The sequence below is a fragment of the Trichechus manatus genome, unplaced genomic scaffold (assembly GCF_000243295.1).
Source record: "Trichechus manatus latirostris isolate Lorelei unplaced genomic scaffold, TriManLat1.0 scaffold00015, whole genome shotgun sequence".
Taxonomy (NCBI): domain Eukaryota; kingdom Metazoa; phylum Chordata; class Mammalia; order Sirenia; family Trichechidae; genus Trichechus; species Trichechus manatus.
Window position 1 is genome coordinate 26,531,681 of NW_004443951.1, and position 15,587 is coordinate 26,547,267.

Sequence of the window (15,587 nt, forward strand, 5' to 3'; positions counted from 1 at the left end):
ATGACATGTCAACACTGTCCCTTCTCAACCTTGGGCTCCCTATCACCAGCTTTCCTGTCCCCTCTTGCCTTCTAGTCCTTGTCCCTGTGCCTCATTAGTCCTGTTTTATGGGGCTGTCCAATCTTCAGCTGAACGGTGAACCTCGGGAGTGACTTCACCACTGAGCTAAAAGGGTGTCCAGGGGCCATACTTCTGGGTTTCTCCAGTCTGTCAGGCCAGTAAATCTGGTCTTTTTGTGTGTGTTAGAATTTTGTTCTACATCTTTCTCCAGCTCTGTCCAGGACCCTCTGTTGTGATCCCAGTCGGAGCAGTCAGTGGTGGTAGCGGGCACCATGTAGTTGTACTGGACTCAGTCTGGTGGAGGCCGTGGTAGTTGTGGTCCATTAGTCCTTTGGAGGCAACGGGATTTTTAAGGTCACACAAGTGAGTTAGTGATTCACTGACCCCAGATCTCTTCCTGCCTCACCCCTCTGTGAACTAAAGTCATTAAGAGGGTCAGTACCAGGCTAGACTAAACCCTTCTCCAGAATCTTCAGGGGCACCACCTTTGCCATTCCCCAGACAGCCTGACTTCTGTGTCTAAGGCCCCATGGCGACATGGCTGGAATTTGGGCCAGGGAAGTAGTTGACTTGCAAAATTGGCTGGCAAGGGCTTGGGCACAAGAGGCTTCTGATGGGTTCCATGGCCCTGAGCCCAGCCCCTTCCCCAGCCTCTCCCCAAGCCTGCTTCCGGAGCTGGGGTGGGCCCATCTGCATTATTCATCCCTCACCCCCCGCCCCCCACCTGGGGTTGGCGTCTAGACAGACAAGAGCATCCTACTGAGAACAGAGGCAGCCCTGACTCGGGGCTGAAGGTTCCCATGGCAACTGCATCCCCATCAGCTGGCAGCTACCCGATAAATAAATAATCAAGGTGGGGGCAGGGAGCTGAGGGCAGGGGGAGGGGCAGCAGGGGAGCCCCATGGAGGCCTCACTCTGGAGAGGAGAGGGGCGGGTTAGGCTGAAGTAGACTAGCGGGAGGAGGCTGGCATTGCAATCAGCCAGGTGAGGATGAAGGTGGATGGAGAAAAGTGGCCAGGTGTAAGACTTAGAAGATCAAAGAGCCAGGACTTGATGACAGGCTGGTCATGGGGGTGAGGGAGCAGGGAGAAGAGCAGACCTAAAGTTCAGGTGCGGTTTGCTAGCTCATACAACAGGGCGGATGTGGGCCCAAAACATGGAAATGGACCAGCTTTGGGAGTATTGAGTTAATGACGTCAAACTGGGCAGTTGGGTATAAAGGGGCTGGAGGCCAAAGCATGAGCAGGTGGCCAAGTTTCCTAGGATGCATTTCCTGGGATGTGTGGAACATGTAGAGGCCAGGATGTGGCCTTGAGGCACTCTAATATTTAGGAGCCTGGGCTGCACCCAAGGTTGAACTGCACCAGAATCGCAAAAGGGGCCAGGGAGGGCGGAGAGTGAGTTTAATTTTTAGCACTTACAATGTGCCAAGCACTGCTCTGGCCACTGGAAATACAGCAGTTAACAGCACAGGCAGAACTCCCTGCCCTCAAGGAGCCTGCCTTCTAATGCAGGAGTCAGATAGTAAATACAGAGTGGGTGGCATGTTAGTCGATGAGGGCCATGGAAAAAAGTTAAGCAGGGAGGGGAGGTCAGGGAGTGCTAAGGAAGAATAAAATTTTATATCATACTGACTCTCCTCATAACCCTATGAGGGAGTATCTTAGTTACCTAGTGCTGCTATAACAGAAATACCACAAGTGGATAGCTTTAACAGACAGAAATTTATTCTCTCACAGTCTAGGAGGCTGGAAGTCCAAATTCAGGGCACTAGCTCCAGGGGAAGGCTTCTTCTCTCTGTTATCTCTGGGGGAAGGTCCTTGTCATCAGTCTTCCTTTGGGTCTAGGAGTTTCTCAGTGCAGGGACCGTGGGTCCAAAGGACATGCTTTGCTCCTGATTCTTCTTTCTTAGTGGTATGAGGTCCCTCTCCTCTCTGCTCGCTTCTCACTTTTATATCTCAAAAGAGTTTGACTGAAGGTACAATCTAATCCTGTAGATTGTGTCCTGCCTCATTAACATAACTGCCTCTAATCCTGCCTCTTTAACATCATAGAAGTTAAGATTTATAACACATAGGATAATTACATCAGATCACAAAATGGAGGACAACCACACAGTACTGAGAATCATGGCCTAGCCAAGTTGACACACATTTCTGGGGGATACAGTTTAAGGAGGTACTGTGAATTATCCCCATTTTGTTGGCAAGGTAACTGAGGCACAGGGAGATTAAATGACTTGCCCAGAGTTGGGTACTAGCCAGTGGCACCAGGATTCTAACCTAGGCAGATGGACTCTATTGCCCACTGGACCATCCTGCCTCTAGAAGCTGGAGAAGAGGGGAGAGGGCACCTGAGTTCAGGTGAGGCGAGGAAATGAGGACTGAAACTCATCTGCTGGATTAGTTACCTGGAGGTTGCTAATGACCTCAGCAAGAACCGTTTCAGTAGCTGAGCAGAAAACCACATTATAGGGGGCAGAAGAGTGAGTGGCAGGTGAAGGTATGGACCCCTTTTATAGTTTTAGTTGTGACAGTGTTAGAGAAATAAAACATTAGCTGAAGGGGAATGAAGGGGTTATTTTTAAATGGGAGAATCTTTTGGGTGTCTAGGAGCCAGTGGGAAGGATCCTGGGAAGAGGAAGAAGTTGAGCTTCTAAGAGAGAAGGGATGGTAGATGGTATGAGCTCCTGAGAAGACAGGAGAAAACAGGGTCTTCCATGCTGGAGACCTGGATTCAATTCCAAGCCAATGCACCTCTTGCACACCCACCACCCATCTGTCAGTGGAAGCTTGTATGTTGCTAGGATACTGAACAGGTTTCAGCAAAGTTTCTAGACTAAGATGGGCTAGAAATAAAGACCTGGCAATCTACTTTCAAAAAATCAGCAAATGAAAACCCTATGGATCACAACCATCTGATCTTATTGTGCATGGAGTGGCTATGAGTTGGGGGCCGACTCAATGGCATTTAGCAACAACAACAAAATGTTTTGGGAGGGAGTCGAGATCATCACTGGGGGGAGAGGAGGGGTTGAGGACAATAAGAAGATCTGAGATAGCCATTGAGAGAGTAAGTTTTCCAAAGAAACCTGGTCGGATATTGGGAATACTCTTGAAGTCAGTGATTCACTTTGTGGGGACCTAGTCAACCCTGTGAAGTGACTTTCTCCAGCAACACTTGGCTTCTTTGCAGGCACTGGGAAAACAAACAATTGGGTTTATCCAGGTGTGGGTTTTCCTGACAGATGTGACGAAAAGATAGACGCCCAAGGGAGTTTGGGCTCTGGGTAAAGCTTAGGGCACCCCTGAAGTAAGAGATCGTGGGATTCCAGCAGCGTGAGTTGGGATGTGAATAAAGGAGAGGTCTGCAGAATGGGAGAGAATAGAGGGGCGAAGACGGGGAATCTGATGCCCGAGACTACAGCCATCATCATGAAAGGTGTTGGGAAGTGAGCTGGGGTGGTCAGAGAGGGGCCTGTCGAACTGATGATTTGGAGGCAGAGCAGTTACGGATGATGGCGCAGCCCAGAGAGTAGCCATTGATAAGGAGGAATGGGTGGAAGGTCATGGGAGAGGAGTTTGCGAGACTGGGAGGTCAAAGTGCTGAATGGGGTGGCTCCCGGATGTGGAAGTCAACCAGGATGATATAGGGGCCAAACCCATTTTCAAAGAAGAGACATGATCTGGAGGCCGGAGGATGCTGAGACCAGCAGGGAAGAGGGTGGTATACCCATAAGGCCAGAGCCTCAGGGGCACAGGGCCATACAGTTCTACAAGCAGCTTGGGACCCCAGAGGGCACCAACCCCACCTTTGGGCCCAAGGAACATGGACTGAGGGAAGAGAAGCAGAATCACTCGAGAAGGCTGCAAGGAAAGCTGCTTCCTTGGGTGTAACATGCAAAGGACATTTTGTGTTTATCCTTATTAATTATCTGCAGAAGCCCTGAGATATTTGACTTGATTTTCTAATTGAAAATACCAGTAACTTTATAATTGAGATTATGTATTAGACACTGAATCTCAGTTTTTTTCAGGGAAGGGTCTGAGGATATAGGGGCACTTTCTGGTTCATAGGGACATATGCAAGGGGTCAGAGGGGACTGGGTCAGGAGAAAGCTTCAGAGCATTATGGAGGTCAAGGGTAGAGGACTGAGGGGCAGGAATGTGGAACTTGCTCTTTGGGCATTGACAGATGGAGACAGGGCTGCGAGACTTGGGTGGCTTGCTCTCATCTGTCACTCTGGGACTGACAATAAGGGGACTTGTCTTGCATGGCTGGTCCATGGGGGGCTGGGGGACTGGGGGCCTGCATGCCTGGAGTATTGTGTAGCTGGGGTATTGGTGGGCCCAGATGCCATAGAGTTTGCCCCAAGCTCTCTGGGCTGCACTGAAGACAGAGTGGCCAGACCAGATTTGTATTTTAGAAAAAGCACTTGTTGGAGCAGGAGGGTTGGGGTGAGGGGGTGGCCAGGAGATCAGGGAGGAGACTGCATCCGTTGCCCACAGGAGTTTTCATACAGACCTGTTGGGAGAGAGATTCCAGAAGCTAGCTTGACCTGGCTTGCAGGCTGACCTGGTATAAATATCCCCAGAGTAATCTTTTCCTCAGTGCACGTGCATTGAAATTGTTACAAAAGGGTAGGTTGCTGTTGCCTCCACACAATTCCTCCCCTCAAAGAAACAAAGACACACCGAGGCCAGGGGTGACTTACAATCACCACAGTCCTCAGGTTATCCTTTCTAAGCTGGTGCAGCCAGATGGGGAAAGTTTTTCTCCAATTCTGTTTTCATCCTTATTTGTTAATTATCTGTACATCACTGTTGTGGAAGCAGAAGTCCTGAGATATTTGACTTGGTTTTCTAACTGAAAATACCAAAAATTTTAGAATTGAGGTTACCTATAAGACACTGAATCTCAGTTTTTAAAAAAGATATATTTAAAATCTATCTCTGCGCTCACCATTGGAGAGAGAGAGACAGCATGCTGCAGGCCTGGGTTGTAGCGTTGACTACAACGGTTTGTCACTGTCGGATTGCCCATCCATCTCTTCTGCTAGACTCTGAGTTCCCAAAGGGTGGAAACTGTGACTTCCTACTTCAGCGCCCCAGTGCCAGCTCAGAACCCGACACTGAAAGTTCTGTGAATGAATAAATGAGGACTTCTGGTGGATGAGGGAATATCAGAGGTTGGAGGGATGGATAATGGCAGTGGGTGGGGTGTGGAGGAATGATTGGTGGATGGGAGGCTGGAGGGATGGCTGGGTGGCTGCTCAATATCCTTAGGTGACAAGGACAGCCGGTGCTCCATGTTCAGTGGAAGGAGAGATCCCTTTGGGCCAGAGCAGTCAGAGAGGTCCTCCTGGAAAAGGGGGATTTGAGCTGCACTGTGAAGACCAAGGAGGACTTGGAGAAAAGGAGATGGGACGTCAAGTGTCATGTCAGCTGCTTGGGGGCAGGAGCTGACGAGACTAAAGGATTTAGCCAGATCCTAGCAGGCCTCCAGGGCCAAACTAAGACGCTTAGATAAGTCGTCTATTAATTAGCCTCCATTTATTAAATATAAGGTGCCCTGGTGGCACAGTGGTTAAGGTGCTCAGCTGCTAACTGAAAGGTTGGTGGTTTGAACCCAGCAGCCACTCTGTGGAAGAAAGATGTGGCAGTCTGCTTCTGTAAAGAGTACAGCCTTGGAAACCCTATGGGACAATTCTACTCTCTCCTGTAGGGTCACTATGAGTCGAAATCGACTTGACAGCAATGGATTTGATTTGATTTTTGTTTTTATTAAGTCTAATTGTCTGCTAGTTTATGTGATGTCACTATATTATCACAACAACTTCTCAGGAGAGGGATTATCTTCCCTATTTATAGTCAAGGAGCCCTGGTGGCGCAGTGGTTAAGAGCTCGGCTGCTACCCAAAAGGTCAGCAGTTCGAATCCATCAGCCACTGCTTGGAAACCCTATGGGGCAGTTTGACTTTGTCCTATAGGGTCACTAGGAGTCAGAATCATTGGATCACAATGGGTTTATTTATAGTCAAAGAAATAAGCTCAGAGAAGGAAAGTGACTTGCCCTAAGTCACACAGCAGAGCTGAGGTTTGAACTTGGAGTTTAAGTGACTCCAAAGTTTTCTCTTCTTTTTTTTTAAACTATCCATGCTGCTCCGTCTGTCAGTGAAGTCATGGGGAAAACAGAAGGTCCTTGAGCAGGGGCCGGGGAGGGTGGTGGTAACGTCACGTAGTAGGCGTGCATATCTGGTGGGGTTTCTCCCCAGCTACACCATGAGCCTGAGCATCTCTGTCACAGTCTCCTCCATCCTCTGATGGGGAACTTCTCCCCTAGGACCAGGTGCCAGCTGAGCGAGAGCATCAAGCTAGACCCCAGGCCACCAGAGCTCCCGTGGCTTTAGGGTCAGGGTGGAAGGGGAAAGAACAGAAGTGAGGGAGGAGCCTTCAGGAGAGGGAGCAGCACACAAAGACCTTGGCAGCGGGCCCTGAGCAAGCCTGGGGAGTTTCTCCCCCAAGGTCAGCAGGCCATTGCCATCAAAGCTGGAAGGGCTCTTGGAGACCATCTAGTCCAGTGCACGCTATGTACGAAAGAGGAGCCTGAGACCCAGGGGAAAGGTGGCCTGCTCAAGGTCACTGAAGAGCCAGTGGTAAACCTTCCACCAGAACCCACACCTCTTGACTTCCAGGCCAGTGCCAACTGGGAAAGATGGTGCATCTGTGTCAAGATGGGACAGGTGGCAGAGAAAGGCAGAATGGCTGCCTGGCTCTGCCACCAACCTGCTGTGTGACCTTGGGCGGGTCACTTCCCCTCTCTGAGCCTCCTGTTCTCTTTAAAATAAGATAATGATCCCAGCCCTGCCTTTCTGCCAAAGAGTATCCAGTGAGAGATGAACTTGGAAAGCTCTTTACAATCTGCAGAGCCCTGGGAGGAGAGTCACTAGCAAGACGCAGGCTGGCGCCAGATGGGTAGATGCCAGGATTGGGTCTGGCACCACTAGGCTCCCTTTACCCCCTTGCCCAAGTCTGCAGCTTCCTTGGTCTCTGCCCAAGCTTTGCCATCTGTCTGGCAGCATCAGCTCTACCTCCTACCTCCCTGCCAGGAAAAAGGCTTCTGGGGCCTTCTCACTTCATCAGAATCTTCACCCTCCTTCCCCAGCCAGACCCTCTTCTCTACCTTCCTATTTTAGTCAGGATTCTTGGTTGCAAGTGACAGAAATCAGAAGTACAAGAGGAGAGAAATAGCTTTAAGCATGGCTAGATCCAGGACCTAAAACAATGTCAGGAAGACACTCCTCTCACTTGTTCACTCTTGCTCCCTCGCTCGCTCTCTGTCCCTCAGTTGTGGCTTCCTCCTCAGGCAGGCTGCCCCCCTGAAGTGGCAAAGACAGCCACCAGGAGCTTCAAGCTGACACCATACCCATTCAGTTAGAGAGCATCTGTTTCCTGATTGCTCCAGCAAATATCTAGGGTGATTTGCGGGGCCAGGGCCCAGGGTGAGTACCCACCCCTGAACCGATCACTGTATCTTTGATTATTTGGCCAGGCCAGGATCTCATGCCCACCCCAAAACTAGAAATGGAGTCAGTCCCACCCAAGGCACATGGACAGAGTGTGAGGGAGGTGGTTCTCCTAAACATAGGTAGATTCTGTTACCAGAAGAAGGGATGTTAGACAGTCAAAAACAGTAAGTATGGTGTATCTTTGGTTAATGTATATTTTCACCAAAAGAAAAAAAAGGTCGAGAAGGGAGAGGGTTGACATGTCGTGGGGTTGTTAACCAATGTCATAAAATGATATGTGTACTACTGTTTTCATGAGAAACTATTTGTTCTGTAAACCTTCACCTGAAGTACAATTTAAAAAAAAAACAGTAAGTATCCTTGGCACCTTTGTTCCTAAATACATCAGCTGAAAGATTGAACCAAGTGGCTGCTTGGAAGGGGTGTTGATTGACTCCTGTATCAGTTAGCTTTTACTGCATAACAAATCACTCCACAACTTAGTGGCTTAGAACAACTGTTTATTTAGCTCATAGTTCTTTGGGTCAGCTGGGAGATTCTTCTAGTCTGGGCTCTTGTGTGTCTGTGGTCTGCTGATGGGTTGGCTGGTTTCTGAATGATCTAGGATGGCCTTACTCCCATGTCTGATGGTTGACTGGCTGTCAGCTGGGGTGCCTGAGTTCTCTTCCATGCAGCCGCTCATCCTCCAGTAGGTTAGCCTGGGCTTGTTCACAAAGTGGTCTTTGTGTTAAAAGTGAAGCAAGTGGGCAAGCTCCAATACATAAGCATTTTTCAAGCCTTTGCTTGCATCGTGTTTGCTCAGGACTTATTAAGCAAAGCAAGTCACATGACCAAGCACAGAGCGTGGAAGGGTACTATCAAAGAGCGTGGAAATGGGGAAAGGAAGGCTTTGAAGAATTTTGCAATCTACTGCAGCTCCCTCACAGAAGGGAGGGAAGAAAAGCCCTTTCTCTGTGACCCCTTGCATCATGGAAAGAATTAATGGGCCAGGGCAACCTCCAGATAGGGGTCGTTGGAGGAGGTAACTTAGGTTCAGAGACTTCCCTGGGCCCTCCAGGGCCATGGCTCAGCTGTTGGGCTTGGGCTGGGAGATAGGGTCTGGATCCCAACTGCACTGGCTGACAGCTCCACATGTGGAAGGTGTAAGAGCTTGAGCTAGTAGTGGGGAGGGCTTCCTTGGAGGAGAGGAAGGTGTTCTAAACCCTGGCTCCCAGATCTCTAAACCCCAGCTCCCAGATCTCTTTAGCCTGTCCCAAAGTGATGACCAGGGCTTTGCACTTCCCACCCAGGTTTGCCCCCACCTGCCAGCATCCCTTTGGTACTCAGATGCTGGATGGCTCTGGGACTCGTGTACAATCAGACCATGGTTCCTCGTCACCATGGTAGTTGGTGTCACCTGCTCCACAGGGTCAAGGACGAGTCCCTGTGACCATGGCCTCAGCCTACTCTCTCCCCACAGGTGGCTGCCCTGGAGCGGCAGATCTTTGATTTCCTGGGCTACCAGTGGGCCCCCATCCTAGCCAACTTCCTGCACATCATGGCAGTCATCCTGGGCATCTTTGGCACAGTGCAGTACCGCTCCCGGTACCTCATTCTGGTACGGCTCACCGAATCCCTCCCCCAGCTGGCCTCTTCTCCTCACTGCTACCCATCCCTCCCTGCTCCTCCAGCCAGAACTGCCCCCCACCCCGGGCACCCAGACTCCTGCTCTGTCTTGGCTCCAGCCTGGCTGGTGGGGTGGATGCCCAAACCCCAATGCATCTTTGCTCAGCGGAGACAAGGTTGGTATTTTTCCTGAAGAATTTCCTGGGGTGACAATCCAGATATTAACAAGATATATCATTTAGTGAGTGCCTACCGTGCTGCTAAGAGTTTTGCCTGCTTTTTCTCATCTTTACAACAGCCCTGTGAGGTATGTCTTACCACTCCATTTTCCAGATGACGAAACTGAGGCTCAGAAAGTTACGAGGTTTCCTAAGGTCACACAGCTAATAAGTGGCAGAGCAAGAATTAGAGCATCAGATCCAGAGGGAAGGCCCTTGCCACGTCACCATGCTGCCTCAGTAAGCCAGAGTGAGAGACGAACCAGGGATGGGCTTTGTCTTTACTTTCTCAGAAGCATGTTCTTGTCAGCTGGTTGCCATGATGGATTTGACCCTTCAGGACGGCTTAGTGTCGGTCCCTGCTGGCTAATGTTCACTGAGGATCTGGTCTAAAGTGACGGGTGTGGCTTTGAGGTCAGTGTCTACCTGCACTCCAATCCCAGGGGTCAGATTTTATCCCCAGCTCCCTCCCGCTTCTTCCTCATTCCAAGCCCTGGCCCCCATGGTCGCTGTCAAGCTCCTGTTTTCAGCTAAACTCACCCATGTCCCCTGCTATTCCACAGTGATCTATTCACATGCCTCTCTTGAGGGAAAAGGCTTTTGGGTAGATATACTACATAAATGTTTGACACCCACGATAACAATGTCATGCTGTCACCAGAGCCCACTCATACTCATTCTAGGACTTCCCCCACCTCCCACAGGCTAAGATCCAAGGGGCCAGGTGAACAGGGCCCTTCCAAAGCCCTCTCTCACCTGAGATAAGAGGACCCTTCTCTCTGGTTCTCAGGTAAGCCCCAGGCACCGCTGTGAACATCACTGTCTGCCAGGGGACAGCCGCTGGAATCACAGGCACAGGACTTGAGTGGAAATAACCAGCTCCCGAAGCTACTGTAACCTCTTCCTCCCTAGCCCTTTGCCGTGGGTAGGGTACTCTTCTCCCCAGAACCGGCTACATCCGGGATGTGGGAGAACCGAAGGGCCATTCCCAGACCCTTCCGTCGCCATCCTCCCCAGCCAGCCAGAGGGAAGGATTGCTGGGGCTGCAGCGACTGGCCTGGGTCACACAGGTGTAGTTCCCAGAGCAAGGAGGGGAGGGAAGGGAGTGACATAGTGAGAGCTTCCAGGGCCCAGACTGAGACTTCCTTTGCATCTTTGGAGCCTCAGTGTGGTCTACTCACCCCAGCCTTTCTCCAGACCTCACCTGTTGCCCTGACCCCACCTGTCTCATCCCTTACACCCAGGCTTTACCAGCCACAGCCATGTGTGAGATGATGCTGTACTTTCATACTTGGGCACCAGGCTGTGGGATAACTTCCTGTCTCTTTTAATCTGGAGTTCCCAGCATCCTTAAATTTCTGCCTCTACTTACCTTCTCACAAAAGATCACAACCACTTATAAGAATCAAGCCTTCTTCCTAGGAAGTGAAGAGGTCTCCCATTTCTCCCACCCCCTCTAGAAAATATCTGTCCCCTGCCTCAGGCTTTCTGACATACCACTTCCAATCACCTGCTGTGGCCTGACATGCAACACTTTCTAAGCCACTTCTTATAGCTCTTGGCTGATCCATCCGTTCCTGAGTGCCTGCTGTGTGCTAGGCACCACATTACAGTGGTGAATAAGGCAGGCAAGGTCCTTGCCCTCTAGTGGCTTACCATATAGAACGTGTCTCTGAATGTGTCATCCATGTCACAGTCCCCTAGGGATTGTTTAAAAAACTCCTGAGCTCCATCCTAGAGATTCAAAATCAATAGTGTCTAGAGGTGGGACCCAAGAATCTGCATTTTTAACAAACTCCCCAGGTGATTCTGATACATTCTAGAGACTGCTGCTCTAGTGGGTGTTGTTCTCTGCAGAGTGGATAGGATTAGCCGTCAACTCCACTTCTTCCTACTTGTGTGATCTTGGACTTAAGTGACTTATCTCTAAAGAAAGGACAGTACCTACCTTGCAGGGCTGTTGTAAGGACTGAGTGGATGTAAAAATGATTTGTAAGCTATAAAGTGCAGCCTGAGTGAGGTCTTGTCATAATACCCCTGCAAAAGTCTCCCCAGTCCTTGAGCTCTGTCTCCATTGACACATCCATCCCCATTACCCTAGGCCCTACCCTGATCCCCCCTCTGCTTTCCCCAGTATGCGGCCTGGCTGGTGCTCTGGGTTGGCTGGAATGCATTTATCATCTGCTTCTACCTGGAGGTTGGACAGCTGTCCCAGGTAAGCCTCAGGCCTGTCAGTGCCATAGGATAAAGCTTTCTCATTCCCTACCCCAAGGGCTCAAGTGTGGTGTGGGCTTGGGGCATCGTCTGTTGGAGAGACCTCCCTCTACACACCCAAATAATCTGTTCTCCCCGGCCCCCACCCTAACATTTTATTTCTGGCCTCCTCTCCATTTCTTCAAAACAAATGATGGAGCAGATAAGGCTGAACAGAAGTTTGTGTGAAGATGGGCTGGGGGTCCCAATTGATCACAAGCTCAGTAAAAACTAACAGTATGTGGTGGCCCAGAAGCAACTCTTAGGCCCCATTAATAGAGGTAGAGTGTTCAGAGCAAGGGATGCAAAAGTGCCGTGGCACTTTTACTGCCTAAACCACAGAGAGTTGGGCCCACTTCTGATCAATATTTTGTCAAAGGATAAGAGACTAGTTAAGCGTTTGTTCAGGGAAAATTGAGGGGACTGTGTCCTCTGGGGAACCCTGGTAGTGCAGTGGTTAACAGCTCTGCTGCTAACCAAAGAGGTCAGCAGTATGAATCTACCAGCTGCTCCTTGGAAACCCTATGGGGCAGCCCTACTCTGTCCTGTAGGGTCGCTGTGAGTCGGAATCGACTTGAGGGCAACGAGTTTGGTTTCGTTTTGGTTTTATGTCCTATGGAAGGAGCCCGGCTGGCACAGTGGTTAAGCGCTCAGCTACTAACCGAAAGGTTGGCAGTTTGAACCCACCAGCTGCTCTGTGGGAGAAACATGTAGAAGTCTGCTTCCATAAAAGATTTACAACCTTGGAAACTCTATGGGGCAGTTCTACTCTATCCTATAGGGTCGCTATGAGTTGGAGTCAACTTGATGGCAACGGATTTGGTTTATGTTACATGGAGAACTATTAAAGAAAGTGAAGAGTATTTAGCTTGGAGAAGACCAAGCCCAGGAGGACATAACTTCACTTTTCAGAGTTAAGGGAGGCAAAAATATGTGAATAAAAGCATTGGCTTTGTAGTTTGACCCTGATAGATTCCAATCCCAGCTGTAACATTTCCTTACTGTGTGACCCTGGGCAAGTGGCTTAACCTCTCTGAGCTTCTGTTTCCTCATCTGTCAAGTGGAGACAATTCCAACCCCAACTTCATGTGGTTGCTGAGGGGATGAAATACCACACATCTAAGTGCTAGGCACCTGATCAGCACACAGTGAATATTTGTTAACTGAGTAAGTGAGTGGATTGATGAATAAATGGATGTGCACCCCTGGTTAAGAACTTTTGATTTAAGCTAGCCCTGTCTCCATTTAATAAATGGAGAGACCGAGGATCCAAGAAATGAGAGGTTTGCCCAGGGTCCCATGCAAGGAGAGCAGTAGAGAGGCGAAATGGGCCGTGAAGGGGCCTGTTTTGAGGATTTCACCAATGGGTGGGAAGTTTGACCTGATCATTGTTAATGCCCCATCCAGTCGGGGACTCCTGTAGGTCAGCACCGTCCCCTTCCTTCTCAGAGAGAGAAAAGTGATGCGTACACGGTCACCAAGCGCCACCTACTGGCCAAATGTGGACTTCCAGATGCAGACTCCTATACCCTCCACAATCAGACCCTGCAAGGAGGCTGCTGTAACAGTTCAGGTGTGAAGTAGGCCTTATATAGGGCCTCCTGGAACCTGGGGAGTATCCCTCTCTCCTCCTTGCTCAGTATCCCAGGCCCCTCTGCCCCCAGGACCGGGACTTCATCATGACCTTCAACACATCCCTGCACCGTTCCTGGTGGATGGAGAATGGTCCAGGCTGCCTAGTGACACCTGTCCTGAACTCCCGCCTGGCCCTGGAGGACCACCATGTCATCTCTGTCACCGGCTGCCTGCTTGATTATCCCTACATCGAGGCACTCAGCAGCGCCCTGCAGATCTTCCTGGCAGTGAGTCCTCCTGTCCTGGTATCTCACACACACACCCAGAGGTAGAGGCTTCCACTCCAGCCCCTTTGTCAAGCCCTGGTTAAGATGGGGATAAATCTGGGTCTTCCAGCCTGCCTATCCTGCCCAGGCCTGTGTCCATACCTTGTACCATCTCCCTCCACCCCTGCTCCAGTCCCCATGAAGGGAGTGAGCAGATCTAATGAATAGGATGATACATCCAACCATGAGTCATTCCTGGGTTTGAATCTCCAATACCCCTGAGGTGTGACCTTGGACAAGTCACGTGCCCTCTCCAACTTTGTTTCCTTGTTTGCAAAGAGGAATGACAATGCTCACCTCATAGAGTTTTCAGAATAAAATAAGACAGTGGCTGTTAAAGTGCTTAATGATGTGAAAACGGTTCCGAAATAGTAATAGTTCCCATTTCTAGAAGAGGTACTCTGGGCCAGCCCTGTCCTGGGCACTTTACACAAGTAATGTCTCATAATCCTCTTAACAACCCTATACCGTATTGCCCAAGTCCACCTGGGGAAGCTGAGGCGTAATGAAGTAAAGTAATTACTTGTCCAAATTCAGACTCTCAGAACAGAGAATGGAACCAGGTATGTTTGACTAAGGTGCAATCATCTAACTTGAAGTTGTTATGGGTTTGCCTTCATCCTGACACCCCATCCCCCCAGCCAGGCGGAAAGGGCCTGGCAGGAGTCAAGGACGGGCTTTCTTCTCCTTCCCTCCCTGACGTGCTGTCCCCTCCCCTAGCTGTTCGGCTTTGTGTTCGCCTGCTACGTGAGCAAAGTGTTCCTGGAGGAGGAGGACAGCTGTGAGTGTGGGGCCCCTAGGGAAGTGGGGAGGCTTGGCTGCTCATCACCCCGCGTCTTCAGCACCTTGGACAGGGGCCCGAAGGGGCTGCCCCGGGAGGGACCCCGGGTTCGCCCAGGGGCCCCTCTGAGGGGAAACAAGAGGCGGCAGGAATGGGTGGGAATCTGCATAGCCAGCGCATCGTAGGCTGGGGCCCAGACGTCCAGGGTCCCCTTCCATGGCCCCAGCACCGCCGCCATACCCGCCTCACTTAGGCTCTGCCCCTCTGAGGGCTCTACAAACCCCACCTCTGCCTGGCCCAGCCCCTTTCCAATCTCGCCCAACCGTCCCCGCCCGCCCCGGGCCTTCTCCCTGATAAGCCAGCCTCGCCCTTCAGACTCCACCCTCTCAGGGCTTGACCTACTGCAGGTTGGGCTCCTCCCGGCCCTCGGAGGCCCATCCCTCAGGATCTAGCCTCAACACCCCGCTTGTAAGGCCCTTCTTGGGATCTGGCCCTCAGAGCCACGCCACCGCCTGCTTCTTTGGCTTCGTTTCCAGGGGCTGAGGGTCCTGCCCGTCAGATTCTTCCCTATCAGGACCCAGATTCCTACACCTTGCCCCCCCACCCGACACACCCCTAATCATGCCCCACCTCCCCGTCCACAGTTGACTTCATCGGTGGCTTTGACTCCTACGGTTACCAGGCGCCCCAGAAGACGTCGCATTTACAACTGCAGCCTCTGTACACGTGGGTCACGGCGCGGAGCAGAGTGGGGTGGAGGGACAGGGATGTTAATGTTGGGGGAAAGAAGCGCAGGGAGGAGGAGGGAGGGCAGCCGGGTCTCTCCGCCTCCATACTTTTGGGGTCTACTCCCTAACCCCCAACCCGTCTTTGTTTCCTCCAGGTCGGGGTAGCTTCTGCCCCGCGCCCTCCCCGGCGCCGCGCCCTTGGCGGCTGAACTGACGCGGACCGCCAGCTCGGGCCAAGGTGGGCAGGCGCGTCCCCTGGCGGCTGTCGGAGCGACTGCAGCCTGCGCGGCTCGGCCTGGGTTTGCAGCCAGAAAAGCGGACTTGTACTTGGCCCTTTGCAGCCCGGACTTCAGGGGTGGGGCGGGGCGGGTTTGGGGAGGGGGGTCGAGGGGTTTGTATTTTTTTATCACAGCCTTGGCTTGTGCTGGGGCTTCCTTCCTTCTTCCTCCTGCCTCTCCCTTTCACCCTTCACCCCACATCCTGCTTTCTGTCCAGAGACAAACAGCAGGAAGGA

The 15,587-nt window shown here is 51.2% G+C and overlaps 1 protein-coding gene across 1 annotated transcript in view; it reads left to right on the top strand.

The window, feature by feature from the left end:
* The window catches only part of NKAIN1 (sodium/potassium transporting ATPase interacting 1), a 53,485-nt gene extending 38,203 nt beyond the window's left edge, over window positions 1–15,282 (top strand). The window contains exons 2-7 of the mRNA XM_004372109.1: window positions 9,047–9,184; window positions 11,545–11,625; window positions 13,328–13,525; window positions 14,285–14,345; window positions 14,990–15,093; window positions 15,229–15,282. Coding sequence (XP_004372166.1) covers window positions 9,047–9,184; window positions 11,545–11,625; window positions 13,328–13,525; window positions 14,285–14,345; window positions 14,990–15,093; window positions 15,229–15,282 — 636 coding nt within the window. The remainder of the gene's footprint in view (window positions 1–9,046; window positions 9,185–11,544; window positions 11,626–13,327; window positions 13,526–14,284; window positions 14,346–14,989; window positions 15,094–15,228) is intronic.
* The last annotated feature ends 305 nt before the right edge of the window (window positions 15,283–15,587 follow it).